This window comes from Halichondria panicea, chromosome 15, assembly GCF_963675165.1.
Source record: "Halichondria panicea chromosome 15, odHalPani1.1, whole genome shotgun sequence".
NCBI lineage: Eukaryota > Metazoa > Porifera > Demospongiae > Suberitida > Halichondriidae > Halichondria > Halichondria panicea.
Window position 1 is genome coordinate 2456800 of NC_087391.1, and position 16637 is coordinate 2473436.

Below are 16637 nucleotides of genomic sequence, written 5' to 3' on the forward strand. Positions count from 1 at the left end.
CATGGTACAGCCTACACTTCACGAGGTCCAATTGCCTCCTCAGGCCACGGACAGGCTACCATTCCACTGCCTGCTCTATGCTTCCCCCATGGACATTATCGGTATGAAAACCTCTATTATAGCGCAAAATCCACTTCTCAAACACTGTAGTGCATACAATTTTGCATTTTGGCCAATTTTTAAGGCTTTAAAACATTATGCGATACTTAACTTCGCGATTTGGATTGTATATGTCTGTGCGATACAAATTTATGCGACATGGTAGCCGCTCGCATAAATTTGTAGCACTACGGTAACCGCAGTGGAGACCGGATGCATGGCTATAATGTCTTGATAGACGATCAGTTTTCACTGTTCGGCACTGTACATGTATCTTACATGTATGTTCAGTTGCATGTTCAGTAGAGTGTATACTTCTCCTCAGGACCGGAGCTTTCTGCTTCAACCATTTCCAAGCTCATACCAATAGCCAAGATATTGAAGGTATTCATAAATATCACAATTATGTGCTGATCATAATTATTTTCTGCCTACGTACATGTAGTTGGATGGAGACGATTTTTATTCCTTGGCCATAAAGAACATAGCAAGCTCATCATGTGATAGTGGTGTGACAATAAGTCCATCAAAGACTCGGTTTGGCAGCCTGGCGGACTTGTTGGTTCATATTAAGAACACTAACCTTGCCCTCAGTATCACAAAGTGGCTTGCAAAACAACTGCATACAGGTGACTCAATGTACTATTAGTTACAGTTAAAGCCCCAGATTCACAATATACACACCTGTAACTCACACGAGCTATTTCTTTTCTATGTTTTGAAAGGGAAATGAAATACATTGTTTGCTATTCTGATCTGGGCAGTAGGCCCAAGCTGTTGTGTGATTGTGGCTCCATATAAGAATTTATGATTTGGCTGCAGACGAAGAGAGAGTGGCAGCCCTGAAGACAGCAGTATCCATTGCTAATAACTGGAAAGAGCAAGCACGCACCGAGGTGTGTGCTCATGTATTTTGCTTGTGAAGCACATTTATGGGCCTGTTGTAGTGACTTTTAATTTTAGAATATCTCCCGGTGTGTGTATGTACATGCTTCCCTTCTGCATGCCTGATCATTTCCTCACATGCAGTCACAAGCTCAGAGCTGCACATGTGTACATAATTTCTACTGATCACTTGATAGTCAATACAAACGTTTGTCAGTTAGGTTTCATAATGTAATTGCATGGTTTAAACTGTAGCAATCTTTCTCTGTTGAATTCTTTGTGCAGAGTAATTATCAGCTGGCCAATGAGAAGCTTCAAATGTTCACTACACTGCTGAAGATAACACAGACAGACCAACTGCTCCACCAGTACGGTCTGGGGGACCTGAAAGAGCTCTCTGCCCAAGGAGCCCTTCTTGTCATCAAGCTATTCACTGATGTCCCAGTATCTAAACAGCAACCTGGTGAGAGAGGGCTACTGAGTCTAATCCGCATACTGATGGCGGTGGTAGATAACATGCAGATTTGACAGTGTGTGACTGCTGTATGACCTATGACCTACCGGATGGTAGTAGACTGAGCCTTATCATGGCAATTTTCTCCTTACGCTACTGATAATCAATCAATGCTGTTAATTAGCATGCATTATCTTGAATGCGTAGTCCCTGAAGTGCACTCCTTGGCGGCTGAGATTGCCAGGGTCCATCGCATCAGTTTGGACAAGATCAAAGCAAAACTCACTGAGGTGCTCCTGAGTGTGTGCATGTACATACATGTCTTGCTAAAGTTGTCCACCACACTTTGACAATAATAATTTCAATACCTTTATACTTGTAGACTTGGCTGACAACATCGAAGGCAGAAAGTAAAGACATGGACATCACTCAGGTAAGCAATGCAGTAAAGTGTGTTGTCACAGTACTGGCTGTAGACAACCTGCATAGTATCAATTTTCCAGGGTTGCAGTAATACCCTAAGGGTATGCAATTATTTGTGAACGATCTTCTGCGATGGTTTAAAACAGTTTTTAGGAGGTAGTGATCACTACGTACGTATATTCTTAATTGAGGGGTCAATATCGAAACGTTAGTGTTATAGGCCTATGTACATGTAAGACCACCACACTACCCCACCCATGGCACCAAATACTTTAAGTGCGTATGCCGCTGATTTAATCATAATTATCCGTACAAACGTTTTTGCAGATGTCCCTAATGGAGGATCCCACTGAAGAGAGCGATGGAGAGAGTGAGGATGACCTCAACTTCAAAAGGTTGAGCTCCGTGTGTGTGTGTGTGTGTGTGTTGATGCACTATTATGATAGGTTGAAATACTTGCTGAACGTCCCTGATCAGCTAGAGGCAAGTGTAACAACGCTGCTTCAATGGGCAAAGGTGAGAACTCCCTTCATGTTTGTTCAAGGGTAACATAATATACATGTAACTAACGAACCTCAGGCATTATGTCACTCCAGTGCCAATTCTATTTAATGTTGGTTGCTAGGCAACAGTTTAGATGTTGTAAGACAGTAGTACAAGTGCAAGTACCGTAAACTTGTGTACGTATGTTAGTATCATACACCACACACCCACTGTACAGCACACAGTGTCCAGCTCTATTGGCAACCTCTCGAGAGTGAAGGCTCTGCAGGTCCTCTTTGCAATTGCCCCCGATAGTCTCATACAGAGTGTCAGTGGGACCTCTGTCAGCGATGTACGGTCAGTTTGCTCTTGAAAATTTATGTGGTGTATAGAATTGCTGATAGCGCTAAACACTTATATCGTATTTTTTGTTGACTTGGTGATACTATTGCAGTGAGTATATGCAGTGTACTCTTTTTGCTGCTGAGCTGGAGAGACTGCACATGTCTACCTCGATGCCAGCGTTCCAGGCCTGCAGTAAAGAAGGTCTTGTCAAAAGCCTCTGGAGGAATCACTCACAAGAACCAAGGGTGAAACAGGCGTTTTGTTAGTGTATATCTGTATATTGACTCAATTGTAATATTTGCTATATCGATCGACTAGCAGTGCGAGGGTAATGTTTATTGATTTATTCTGTTGATTCTCACGCAGGCGCTGAGACTCATTGGAGAGTTGTGTTTGCACTATTCAATCAAAGATGGGAGCCTGTGGAGCAAGCTACTCCAGGCCTTGTTCAAACTGGGAATGGTATGTCATCTACTATACTGTACAAGGGAAAGTATACACTGTGTGAATTGTTTTTTGTTAACTTTTAGTTGCCCTACCTGAGGCATGTATTGAAAACTCTCTCCTCGTGTCCTGACCAACTGTGGGATGTAAGCTACTTTAGTTTGACTTGTTCTGATCGCACACTGTCCATTTTCGTGTATTTCAGATTCAGATTATGCCGTCTTTGTGGGAACATGTTATACTTTTTCCATTCCAAGACGGTATGCAAATTAAAATTTGATTGTTTTAGTATCTATACTGTGCTATGTCTGCAGCCTCCGCTCCCCTCTCTGTGTTCCAACAAGATGAATGCGCAGAATCTCTCAGAATGCTCATGGGGTCAGTCGTCTGTATGTTACAGTAATTGTGTACATGTAGATTCTAGATATAATACCATACATTGTCAAGCTTTCTCATGTATATCTTCATCAGAAACTTACAGTAGTTTCTGAATAACTTTTTCTTAATTAACATGCAGATGTCCTTTCTTGTTTGAGTTGGATGTCACAAGGATCAGTGGAGCATTCCACAGTGTTGGACTACTTGATCATGCACTAGTAGCTACACTGGTTATGTCTAGGGAGCAAAACAGACAAGATACCATAAAGGTGAGTCTTAAATGTGTCTACTAGTTCTCTGTGTCCAGAAATGCATTTGCGTTAAAAGCAATTTTGTACTGTATATATTATTTGCAGAGTATACTTGACAAAATGAGCCCAGAAAGTCTGGTCACATTCCTTAACAATGTCGGCAACAGTCCTGCTGTTTCTGATTATAAGTTGCAAGTAAGATCTACCGTATACTATGTTTAGAATTTTGCGATTGTTCAGATTGAAATACCTATATATGCTGGTTATTTCTGACATAATTATAATTATCGATATTTTGTCGAACACAAAGTGTCTACCAGTTCCCAAATTGGTTTTCACTCGCAAAGCAGTCTACATACTGTACATGTAGTAATACGTCATGATAGTAGTAAACAAGATATTAAATATGGTACCGAAAGTTGAGTTGATGTTTAATTGTTTGCTGAATGTCAGATAGTATAATTGCTATAGACGTGCATGTTGAAAACTTCAGGTCGAGGAGCTGGTCTACCTCTACGTAAACTCCAGTGAGAGGCATCAGGTGTTGGTGGGGTCGGACTATTTCACATCCTACGTGTACTTCCTGGTAACCAGGAAAATGGTCGATGGACTACTCATAAAGTCTTTGCAAGCAAACATGTATGTTTCTTCACTGTGTAGCGGGAAATTTTCGTGATTTGCAAAAATTTTGCGTTTTTGAGGGCAGAGCAGTTAACGCAAAAAGTAAAACTGGGATAAATTAACTCCCACGCACCGGTATTTCACATGCAAAGCTCTTGGTGGGTGTGGTTTCCTGGCAAACGCGAATATTACAACCCACGAACATTTATTGTAAGGCCTCTTGAGCGAAAATTTGCACCCGCAAAAATTCCACTAAATTATACAGATAATGGTATATCTGCAATTAGATTTGACAATTTTATACCTGCCATTGCAGGATTTCTGAGGCTATACGGCTAGTGGAACTGTACAACCAGCATTATAGTGTGTCCACTCTATCTGGCTTGGAATTGCTAAAGGTGTGTTATAATATAAACTGTCATGTATATTGGTTAATTTGGGCGTCCCACCTATTACAAGAATTATAGTTAACTGTATAACAAAATATGTCATGAATCTTTCTTCCTCTTGTAGGAGTACATAGAAACCAGAAATCTCTCAGAACTCAATAACTTTATTTTATAGCCAAGCACTGTAGCAATAATTATTTGCAGCAATTTTTCATTTAAATCTACTTGGAAACCACAAAATAAATTGAATAAAAGTTTATGTGCATACAATAATTATTATTGAAACAATCATAATGCTGAATCATCACTCATTATTCGAGCTTGCTACTGTCCACTCGTTACCCTGACTGTTGCCTGGAGACACATCCGGAGTGACAGTATCCTCGACTCCCTTCACACTTTTACTAGGGCTCGGACTCCGACCCATGGCAATCGGAGCTTGTACAAGTAACCATTGTTCTCCTTCACTTTGTTTCACAATTTTAGCTAAACTTGAATCTGTACTGGTAGTGGTCATTTCAAATGGTGCGGGGAAACCATGACTAGTGTCCAATTCAGTTTCTATTTTTACCAGAGTGGCAGAAAGGTCTTGCACAACCTCTTCTTCCTCTTCCTCAGGCACAGTTGGTACTTTTCTAGTTGGCTTTATGCCCACTTCGTTGTCAACTCCTCTGAATCGCCAGCTTTCTTGTGATTGAGTTCTGAGTCGTGCGCTGCCCATGTATAAATTGCTGCTTTGATAGAGTGGGTTGCTCTCCATAGGGAATGAGGAAAGGCTGCAGTAGCTCCCTTGTTGTGCATTGGGCGTGGGTATCTGTGGTGATATCGATGTGGGAAGCTCCGGCTGTCTGTCGTGGATGTTGGGTGTAACTAGCGGGAGATGTGAGGGTGTGGGTGGACGGTTGAGATTGAGGTGCTCCCTCAGGTAGTGTACAGAGAGTGGAACTCTCCTCATAACACGATTGGTGATAATAGGGGGTAGAGAGACTAAATCCACCTGTAAGATATACACTCATGAGTCTCGTGCAATATGATTCAATATCGTTGACTCTAAAGCAATCCCTAATTGCATGACATACAATACACACATTAATTGTACATGTGTCTACTATAGTGCACAGTGGTAGTCAGTAGGTACGTTAGTTTTCCATTGTGTTTGCAGTAACTATGATTGTCACTTGTTCTCAATAACAATTAGCCAACAATGCACTCATGGCAGTATAGAACCACCTGTTTGCTATAGTTAACATTACAAAATAATACAACTTGTAATTTAAAAGCTGATTTGTACCGACGCTGCATCTGAAGAAGCGCTTGTCTCAATAAACACCGAGGGGCTGGTAGCAAATAAATGCCCTGGTGCTATATTTGAGGCATTATCAGGTTGACTACACAACTTACATGTACAATGTGAGAGACCAGTGTTCTGTTGGGGTCTCCCATATACGGTTCCAGTATCCAGCCAGAGCCTGGTCGAAACTGTGGGTAGAGCAAGACACTTAATGACTGGGATTTTCTAAGCTGCAAATTCATTTCCGGGTATAATCAAACACTCATGAGTGACTCACCTGTCCTCGTGTGACCCCTGGCACCAGGGGGTAGTCAGGATAATCGATGGACAAGGCACTCAACACACACTTTCCGTCACTCTAAGACATGGGAACAAGAACAACAACTCGCTTAATTATGTAGCTAAGAAATGTACACTTGTGTATCGGAAACGTGACCATCTAAGGGCAGGGCAATTGTGTGAGGGAGTTTTGTGTGTCGTATACATAAACAGGGTTAGGTTCCTAAAATCAATAAATAATACTTATAACTACTGCATCAGGATTTAAAAAAGCCCAATTAAAGACATGTACTGCTGTGGTATTTCAACATAGCGAGGACATTACAAGTGCTAGAGGGCTTCTAAATTAAATGGACACTGACAAAATACTAGTACGCATGTGCAAACTAGTCCTCAAAAGCTTTTAGATCCAGTATATTTTACTTGACAACGAGACAAAGTAAGATGTAGGGATAATAAATTAGTACTTTTCACTTGTAAATTTTATCAACGTCGATCTACTTTATGGGATGCAGTTGACTTTACTAGGTCAAGAATACATATCCACATACCATTGCTTCCCACCGTGAATAGAACACAAAGTCTCTCTTCGCTTTAACCAAGCAGTGCTTACTCTCGTGTTGCATATAACCTGAGTAATAGGATACAAGTAAACACACCACTAAGGTAAACACACCACTAAGGGGTTAAATATAGGAATACGTACAAATCCCATCTTTAATGTCCACCTCATCGCGAAGACTCTTAATCAATTTGGATTGCTGCAAGAGGAATTAATAACATTATGGGAAGTTGAGTATAACACACGACAATAATCGTCGTCTCATTTGAGGAGGTATTATTGCAGTATAATGCAAAGGTTAGCTACATGCATGTAGGCCAGCTAGGAACGCTAGTGTTGCACGCCCACAGTCAACCACATACAATGTAAACACTCATGCACTCACCACAACAAATCTGTCAAAGTAGTGGGCAGACTCATTAATTCCCAAGAAGCCATGGATAGTACTAGCAGGAAGATCCACCACTGATCGACCCATGTAACTGAGTGGGGTGACATCATTTCATACAGGGATATAGGCCGCAGTATAATAAAATTATTAATAGCAAGCAACTATTAACACACTGAATTTGCTACCCAAGCAATCTGCATGCCAATTGTATTACACAAGTACCATTGTATGGGCGAGTCCGGCAGCTGCTTCCATAGCACCACAACATCCTTCTCCTTATAGAGGAATCTACATTATCAATGGGAACAGTCAATACACCCACAGATGATACCTATAATTATACTGTTAGCAACCACGACAGCAACATTAAGGGTTCCCATGCATGCATGTGACAAAATATAATGTACGTGTATTAAATTGGTACTCCTAAAAACAATGACCGACTCTATAGTGTCATAGTATAATTATATGCACAATGCCAGAACATACACTACATGTAGGTCACGACAATTAACAACAGCTGTTGACCGCAACCTAACAAATAAATTTACCCCACTGACAGGACGTACATGCATGTATTATTATATCTAAAAATGGAAGGAAACCAGTATTATTGCAAGGCTATAATTATACGCAACCAGATTTACCTCCAGTCTGTGATTGGTTTGAATCCAGGATCTTCTTTGCCATACAGGCGGTCCACATATGAAGCACACAACACCTGCACAAGTCGTAACAAGCCATTATACAACAGCTAGCAAGCCTGCACTGATGCAAAACTGTATTGAGTAGAAACATGTATGAAGTCTTAAAGAATATGTAAACCACTCCCTTTTTCACTCAACTACCACAATGAATGGGTGATATACGTAAGCCTCGATTTTACATCTTTCAACTTGGGACCAGCAATTAATGAGTGTAAGTCTATACAAACAGAAAAAGCGTGGTTGGTGGGCCGTGAGTAACTTGAGTATTTTTAGTGTAGCGTGTGCATTTTTATGGGAAGCGCGAGATTCTACACACACTGGGACATCAACATGCATGCATGGGATAACGATAGCTGGCCAGTTCCTTTCCTCAGGTGAAAAAGAAGTGGTTTTACTGAACTTACTTCTCCCAAGTCATAAGCCACTAAGATGTTTCCGAGTGTGTTCCAATCCACATCGCCATTTTGGTCTACAGAAAGTGTTAATTTTATGATTAGCTACTCACTGTGAGGGCACAAATCGATCACGCCTGTGACTTACGTCTAGGGAGTTCCATGATCTCCTTGGTGACAGCTCCCTACAGCAGAATATAGATTACCAAATATACATACCATAATTATATGCTTGACGTTTATTTAATAGCTCCAGGTACATGTTAAGCAGTCGATACCAGGCCCATTTCCCTGAGTGAAGTGCGGACTGGGATCGAGGCTAGGTACGTACATGTAGACTCTACTATCTATTGCTGCAATCTAATGTAGATCTATATAATTATATCAAGGCTCTATGCTTGTGTACGTCTACTAATAATTATATACAAAGCCTGCATAGCATTTATGTCTCAAGCAGTTGCTGACTAGATCTAGAGTATCTACCAGAGCTAGCCATCTAGAATAGATCTAGCTAGTGTTCATTGAGATTTAAAAAGGAGCCCCCCCACTAGATCTAGAGATTAGTACTATAAATTATGCTCCCCATCTACGTACGGTGGTACGTACCTTTGGCTGATACTTTTCTGAGTTGGTAGACATTTTCAATGCTCACTCATACAGTGGAATCTCTTCTTTCAATGCACTTTTGCTTTCTGCACTGCATCGTTTGTGTCTCAATGCAATGCAATCAATCTCTAGGCTATGGGTGTGGTCTAACAGCTGTTATAAACTCTTATAAATCTAGTGATCCTTTTCCAAGGCAAAAAAACTTATGGTGTGTAAAATCAACGACAAAATTAGCATGTGTAAATTTAGATGGGCCATACCAAAACTGGACCCAAAAATGCTGACAGTGCAGAAAGTGACCCACAGAAAATGGTGCCCTCAGAATTTCTGCTCACATAAGAAAACTATAGTAATACCCTCAGCAAATCATACCCATGCCACACATACCCACAACATGCAGGAAGATATCACCTATCAGAATCATACCCACGCACACACTGACAGGGACCATACTCATACCTTCAATGCTCAATATTGATTATGTGGTGTGGGTATGAGGGTCAGTTTCCTGTTCTCTTGTATGTGAGAGGGTATATAGTTCCCTTTGTGCGTGCATGGGTATGATTTTCTGAGGGTCACTTCTGAGGGTCATTTTCTGTGAGACACTCACTTTCTGCACTGTCAGCATTTGTGGGTCCAGTTTTGGAACGGCCTATCTAAATTTACACTGGCTAATTTTGTCATTGATTACACACCATATCACACCATACGTAGGACAGCCTTGAGGGCCTTCTGGCTATCTGCAACAGAGTGGACCTGTTCAAATTCTACAGTCACGAGATTCAACTGAACTGCACCGCTTTATACATGGAATCATAGCCATGACAAATTAAATGAGGCATGCATGCAGCAATAGTAAAGACATCAATTGATGATCTTGCATCTCAAAGTTATATAACGATCATAATTATTATAGCGCGATTGCGAACACTTAACAATCGATGTATGTGCAGCTATTATAATTATGTATACTGAATATAAGCCGGTTTACAAGTCCATGCATGCATCATAAGATTATAGTGTTCATTAATTGGCTATGATTCCATGTATAAAGCGGTGCAGTTCAGTTGAATCTCATTGTCAGTGACTGGAAGGATAATTATAGCTACACCAACGCAATAATAGTAAAGACATCAATTGATGATCTTGCATCTCAAAGTTATATAATGATCATAATTATTATAGCGCGATTGCGAACACTTAACAATCGATGTACGTGCAGCTATTATAATTATGTATACTGAATATAAGCCGGTTTACAAGTCCATGCATGCATCATAAGATTATAGTGTTCATTGTGCAGGTATATAGTCTTTGTGCCTGACAGCTTCAAGTTATTTCCTCTGCTTATGAGTTCATAGCCTGTATAATTATAAAGTATGCATGCATGCAGCAAATAATTAATTATCCTTACTTCAGGGACGAGAGTGTACCATGTGACATCAAGGTGATGACTTATCGATTTTTGGGGCTTCTTCTGATTCACTTAGTAGTAGATTGAAGTACAGTACTTCTTTTCCTGCATGTTTTACAGGGAGAAAATTATCCTCATTGTAATTACATGTGTATAACAAGGAACTGTCACTACAGTCAGTACAGTTCGTTTGTTTGTCATGCATACTTACTCTTGATGTATTGTGACGTATGTGTGTGTTACACGTGATGTGATATAATTCCTATGAAGAACCGTGTTACAATGGAGGTCCAGGCCCAGACTGAATCCTTTTACATCGAAGCCTAACAGTGCGCTACAGAGTTCAGAAAGAGTTAGAAGTCCTTTGGAAATTTTTTTCAAAGGCAGTATGTCAAGCGAAGACAGAGAGTTACTTGGAGAAGGGCACGTGGAGTGGCAAAGACCTGTGGCCTACCAATCCCTTTCAGTTCAAGAAGGATGAAGGCAGAATGGCTGAAGAACTAGGAGTGCACAGATCTACGACTGATGTTGGAAGGAAAACTCACGGAAATGGGCAAGCAGCCAATAAATGTCCAAGCAGCCAACAAATGTCCAAGCCCAGAGAGAAGAGGGCGAGGAAGAAGGAAACCCCATCCTGAGTCTACTAGACGAAGAAGGCATCTTTCTACAAGTTGAGTTAGAGCCAGAATTAGAAAGAGAGAGCCCTGACCATGTGGCTCATACCGTGGACAAACTCGAGACGGAGGCGACACCTCGAGGGCGGAGTCGGAACCCGGAGACGAACCACTGGAACAGCTGGAGAAGCTCAGAGCTATCCGGGACAGGGAGAAAGCAGAGCAAGAGAGAGACCAGACTGAGGGGACCAGCAGATGGAACTGGAGAGGGTACAGCATGCCCTAAGTGAATCTGAGACTGAGGTGACCATACTGAGGGCTGAGACAGAGCGCCTACAGGAGTCTACCGTTCCCCTAGCAGAAGCTGATGACCTGAGGGACCAACTGGAGGAGCAAAATTCCAATATGTGGCGTGTTAAGCAAATAATGATAATAAAATTGTGATAAAGATGATGAAATTTCTGTACTAAGGGCCAGAGTAGTTGAACTTGAGGCGGCAGGCGCCGGTTGTGATAAAGAGGATGAAATTTCTGTACTAAGGGCCAGAAGTAGTTGAACTTGAGGCGGCAGGCGCCGCTGTGCACAGTGCGGAAGTTTGGGGCGCAAGTACACTGGTTCACGATACGCACTCGTACGACCAGAGATGAAGAGACTAGCCCTAGATCTAGTGTAGTTCATTCCCGGAGAGTATTAGAGAGGCCAACACCGAAGGTTGGTAGAAGGGGGAGAGCTCCACCAGTAGATTCCTTTTCGTCAGAGAACCCTGAGGATAGATTTGAGGACTGGCTACCAACGTTGGAGAGAGCAGTACTGTGGAACGGATGGTCAGATGAGGAGACACTTCTCCAACTGGCTGGCCACTTACGTGGTATTAAAGGAGTGGAACCTGTTGACCAGTAAGAACAAGACGTCATTTAAGGAGGCTGCCGGTGCCTTACGGCAGAGAATAGGGTCATAGCTGCAGCGCAACAGACTTCAGGTATGCAAACCAGACTGAGAGTGAGCCCGTAGCTGATTATGTAAGGTGATTATGTAAGGCGTATAGAACGATAGCCTGTCAGCATAGACTAGAGACACTATGTTGCAGAGTCAACTACAAGGGGGTTTGAGATATGATCTAATGAGGAGCCCCGCTGTCTCAGGTGCCCAGAAGTGCCAGGACTATGTCTAGCTGCCAGACAAGGGTAGACGTAGGCAACACTACAGTAGCCCAAGAGGCAATAGTTCACCCCCAGGCCCATAAGAAGAGGCCAGGATATCAGCAGCCTCCTGCCCCCAAACCCCAACAACAGACACCTAGCAGCATGGGTAGGAAGTATTACCTGTGTGATTCACCCAATCACCTAGCTAGGCAATGCAAATAGAGAAAGCAAGAGTCTAGGCCATCAACAACCCATTACAAGCCACCAGGTGCCAAGTGTGTGCAGTCAGAACAGCTACAACCATGGAACAGGCAGAGGATGACCCTCGCCAGTATCTGTACTCTTCAGAGGAAGAAGGAACTGTCAACCTGGTTCGCATAGAGGCTTGTTGAGCCATGTGCATGGAGTCCCAGCAGTGGGAATAGTAGACACAGGTGCAGATATATGCATCATTTTACTCTCAGAGGGGATTTGTAGACAACTGGGGATTATGTCGTATCACCCCAGCCTAGGGCCAGGCAGAGAACCCACTGAGCAGGCCGCCGTTGACTCAACGACCGCAGCAGCGCAGTTGCATACTGGTTTAGTAGACTCAGTGTGTGTCCCCCCCCACCAGAGCGTGATAGCCCGATTAGAACCTGAGGACCTTAGTGGACTTGTTCTGGTAGAACCAAGTGTTTCTTTTACTGGCCCAGAAAGCGATACATTGTGTTTTAGCGAGACTCTAGTAGACGGAATGAGTGGCCCTACTTATGTAGTTCTAAGCAATCCCACTGGATTTACACGAAGTCTAGATAGAGGTACCTGGGTAGGATGTGCTTCACAAGCCACATTTAAGTTATCCAAGACGAGGCTGCCAGGCTGTCGTGGCAACAGAGAGATCAATTGTTCTCATTGCTCTGTGAGTACCATGAGGCTTTTGCCCTGAGTGATGGAGAGAGAGGAGGCACCGGAATGGTACAATTAGAGATAGACACGTACGGTGCGCGTCCCACCTTGAAAGCGCCGTGTCGTGCTCCCTTCGCACTGCGACATGAGATAGCCAGACAACTGACCAAGATGCAGAGCCAGGGTGTAATCACGCCCTCATCCAGCGACTGGGCAAGCCGAAGAAAAAAGACGGGACTCCGAGAGTTGAACTCAACCACAAAAGCTGACCTATTCTGTAACCTTCTCGACCTACTTGGAGAATCCAAGTTCTTCTCCCCTAGATTAGCTTCAGGGTATTGGCAGGTGCCAGACTCAGAGAAAACCGCATTTATTACTCATCAGGGACTTTATGAGTTTCGCGTTATGCCCTTCAGGCAATGCGTGCTACGTGGTCTTAACCCTGAAGATGGAGTACCCTGTACCTGGATTACATTCTGAAAAACATATTTTATTAGTGCTGGCCTTATATTAAGCTGAAACCGACTAAGTGCCATTTCACTTCCCAGAGCATGGAATACTTGGGACACTTGATCACCCCACATGGAATCAAACCAAACCCGCAACGTGTGTCAGCCATTAAAGAATTTTCCAGAATGACTTCAGTTCACAAAGTTCGTTGGTTTAATCTCGGACTATCGACGATTTGTAAAGAACTTCGCAAAAGTCGTGAAACCTCTACACACACTCACAAAGAAGGGAGTGCAGTTTAACTGGTCAGTTCCTCACCTATTTTCCAATTTTGATAAAGATTTTCAACTAGAGACAGATGCTACAATAAAGGGGCTAGGAGCAGTTCTGTCCCAGAAACAGACAGATGGGAAGTATCATCCAGTAGCCTATGCTAGCCGTGCCCTCTCACCACAGGAGAATCACGAGCTAGAAACTATTGCTGTGGTGTGGGCAGTTAGCCATGTATGGACATAACGTCGTGGTTTATAGTGATCACTCTGCAGTGAAGGCCGTGTTGGAGACACCCAACCCCTCTGGCAAGCACGCGAGGTGGTGGCTGAAAGTGTTTGTGAGGAGAATCCAAATTGTGTACAAAGCAGGCAAGGACAACCCACGGAGCCCAGCCGGGTTAGCACCCCTAATGCTGAGGTGGAGCAGGTACAAGTGGCGTTCATACAGACACAGACCTGACTGTTCGAGAACTACTGGACATGTGCCCCGAGTCGTCCTGTGTTCCAATAAAGTCTTTTCAGTTTAATTTTGTGCAAAAGCAACGCAAAGATTCAGATTATCTTTATGTTTAACTTTTTGGTTCAAAACCAACTGCCTAGTGATGAGCAGAACGCCCGAAAAGTGGCAGCTCAGGCTTTACATTTTTGTGTTGTTGTATTTTGTTGACCCTAAGAATGGGGGTCGGAAACGAAGTGCTGTGCCTAAGCACCTACGTGAGCAAGTAATGGCAGAGAGCCACAGCAGTCCTATGGCTGGCCATTTCTCTGGCGAAAGGTTGTATAAGGCTCTGTCACGCCACTAGTGACATTGTCAAGTTTTGTAAGTCCTGTCCACAATGTGCCATAGTGAACAGTGCAGGACGTGTCAATAGGCCACCTCTACACACTCTACCAGTACAATGACTATTCTAATAATGTATAGAATTGGATTAGCACACAAAGGGGATAGCCAAGCAGTGACACGTACACTAAAGAAAGGCCGATTCTTATCAACCCCCCCCCCCCCAATGCATATAATCAAGTCTGAAATTAGCATTCCCAATTCAATTAGCTACATGTACTCAACACCAGTAGGAGTCGAGTGGGATACCTATCTCATATAGAGATAGGTTTTAGTTTTTTCATGTATCTTGAAATGAAAAAACTAAAACATGATTCGACGGGGGAAAAGCCATCCTTTCTGCTTTACGGAGTGGATTGTAGGTCACCTACAGAGGCTGCATTAATGCCACCATCTGATGCCACCGTTAAAGATTTAGACATAGCTGACTACCGGGAGCAAGTCGTGATGACCCTAAGCTCCGCAAGAGAAACAGCTGTACAAGCCAGAAGGAAGGCACAAGGTCGCTACAAGCGTAACTATGACAAAAAAGCCAAATGTTCATCCTTCAAAGTCGGAGATTGGGTGTTTGTAAGATTCCCCCAGGAGGAGAGCGGTCATCTGAGGAAACTAAGCTGTCCCTGGCATGGCCCCCCCTACAGGATAATCTCACTAAGTGGCCCAGATGCTTGTGTCAGTAGCTACTACCACCTATCAAGAGTGAAGCTGAGTCCACCAAACCTACCAGCTGGATTTTATTGGTACGGGGGGAAGAAGAAATGTTTAGGACATATCCCCAAATGGGTGGACCAACTACTTCAAGACGAGGACACAAATCCAAGTACCAGTGTAGACAAGGAGGAAACTGCCAAAGAGAACTCTGACGAGGAGACACAGGGTTCGTGGGAAAGAGGATTATTGATAACCAAATAGCTCAAGCAAATCGAAAGAGACCTCGAGAGGATGACGGTGAAGCAACACCAAGGAAACGAGGTCGCCCGAAAGCTAGTTCACTACTTCAAAGGTACCCAACACTTAAACTTCTTGATAATGTGACCATCCAAAGGAAAATTGAAGAAGGAGTCTCTTAAGCCTAACCCAGCAAAGTCCCCTTGCAGAAATCTATTTTTAATCTACGCAGAGAGTTTGTCCTGTCTGGTCTGGAATGAGCACCCAGTTCTGAAGCTACCATTTGCTGTACAAAACAGGAAGCGTTGGTGTATGCATACCATAAATGCAAGGTACATAATTGAAATTACTAATTAATGTGTGTAGCTTTACTTGTATAAATTCTTACTTGTATAAATTCTACAGGTTGCTGGCGCCCTCGTGCTTCAGTGCAATATATTCCATACTGATCACCCAGATGATATTGTCAAAAAATCTCTACGCCCACATTTGCCTCGTTTGGAGAGTTGCTATACTTAAGTGTGACATTGTTTCAGACATCGTCCTTTATGAAGACTTTGCTCCTGTGATTTTCAAGTCATTATGTCCTGAATATGCATTATGCAAAACCAGTGAGTGAAGTGTGTCTATTTTTCCAAGAATACATCAAAATACAAAAAACTGCTACATATCTGTCCACGTCTACTGATATCCTAAAGTACCTGCACTAAAAGTCACTATACGATTGTCCTCAGTTGTCACAAACGTTGTCCTATCACTATTTTTGTATTAACATGAATTGAATAATTGTTATACCGATTCATTGTTGTGAGTAATTGTAAATCATTGTTTTATAGGTTTTGACTAACCGAAGGAATATAATTATAGTATGTGCTAATAATTATTGATTATATAAATATGAGTCTTATTTATTATAATAAGTATTTTATTAATGGCCGGTTGTTTTAATGTACGGCTTAAGTAGATTTGACAATAAAACACAATAGTTTTAACCTAGCAATACTTATTTTCACTCTAATCAAGTTATTTCAACCCTTGTAACAATAATAATAAACAATGTTAAAACTACATTTATAAATTAATACTTACAAAATATTTTTTAAATAGTTGTTATGATTATTACATAAA

At 42.3% G+C, this 16637-nt stretch overlaps 2 protein-coding genes and 1 long non-coding RNA gene across 6 annotated transcripts in view; 1 reads left to right on the forward strand and 2 right to left on the reverse strand.

Moving 5' to 3' along the window:
• The window catches only part of LOC135348985 (kinetochore-associated protein 1-like), a 25618-nt gene extending 20558 nt beyond the window's left edge, over positions 1–5060 (forward strand). For all 3 annotated transcript variants that reach the window (XM_064547418.1, XM_064547419.1, XM_064547421.1), the window contains 20 exons: positions 11–101; positions 425–483; positions 545–728; positions 922–995; positions 1270–1447; positions 1646–1728; positions 1821–1871; positions 2189–2256; positions 2308–2377; positions 2583–2701; positions 2799–2934; positions 3056–3151; positions 3220–3279; positions 3339–3393; positions 3448–3511; positions 3651–3780; positions 3868–3957; positions 4256–4401; positions 4700–4781; positions 4897–5060. In XM_064547418.1, coding sequence (XP_064403488.1) covers positions 11–101; positions 425–483; positions 545–728; positions 922–995; positions 1270–1447; positions 1646–1728; positions 1821–1871; positions 2189–2256; positions 2308–2377; positions 2583–2701; positions 2799–2934; positions 3056–3151; positions 3220–3279; positions 3339–3393; positions 3448–3511; positions 3651–3780; positions 3868–3957; positions 4256–4401; positions 4700–4781; positions 4897–4947 — 1887 coding nt within the window. In that variant the 3' untranslated portion in view covers positions 4948–5060. The remainder of the gene's footprint in view (positions 1–10; positions 102–424; positions 484–544; positions 729–921; positions 996–1269; positions 1448–1645; positions 1729–1820; positions 1872–2188; positions 2257–2307; positions 2378–2582; positions 2702–2798; positions 2935–3055; positions 3152–3219; positions 3280–3338; positions 3394–3447; positions 3512–3650; positions 3781–3867; positions 3958–4255; positions 4402–4699; positions 4782–4896) is intronic.
• On the reverse strand, positions 4967–9196 carry LOC135348986 (uncharacterized). Its single transcript, XM_064547422.1, has 11 exons — positions 9001–9196; positions 8543–8579; positions 8407–8471; positions 7943–8016; positions 7518–7583; positions 7290–7386; positions 7049–7103; positions 6894–6973; positions 6341–6421; positions 6174–6251; positions 4967–5769 (listed from the first exon to the last, which is right to left on the reverse strand). The coding sequence occupies exons 1-11, from the start codon at positions 9031–9033 to the stop codon at positions 5077–5079; spliced, it is 1359 nt and encodes a 452-aa protein (XP_064403492.1). The 5' UTR covers positions 9034–9196; the 3' UTR covers positions 4967–5076.
• A 957-nt stretch (positions 9197–10153) lies between these two features.
• On the reverse strand, positions 10154–14760 carry LOC135348988 (uncharacterized). Of its 2 annotated transcripts, XR_010398838.1 has the most exons (3): positions 10626–14760; positions 10415–10519; positions 10154–10362 (listed from the first exon to the last, which is right to left on the reverse strand). It is a non-coding gene; the product is annotated as an uncharacterized LOC135348988 (long non-coding RNA). The 2 variants fall into 2 exon arrangements; XR_010398837.1 differs by having other exon boundaries at positions 10415–14760.
• Positions 14761–16637: the final 1877 nt, after the last annotated feature.

Coding starts and splice junctions, on each gene's coding strand:
- LOC135348986 (XM_064547422.1), bottom strand. CDS start 9,033: ATGTCTACCAACTCAGAAAAGTATCAGCCAAAG. Junction 7,387..7,517: donor CCGGACTCGCCCATACAATG/GTACTTGTGTAA, acceptor CACCCCACTCAG/TTACATGGGTCGATCAGTGG. Junction 6,422..6,893: donor ATTCACGGTGGGAAGCAATG/GTATGTGGATAT, acceptor CCCATGTCTTAG/AGTGACGGAAAGTGTGTGTT.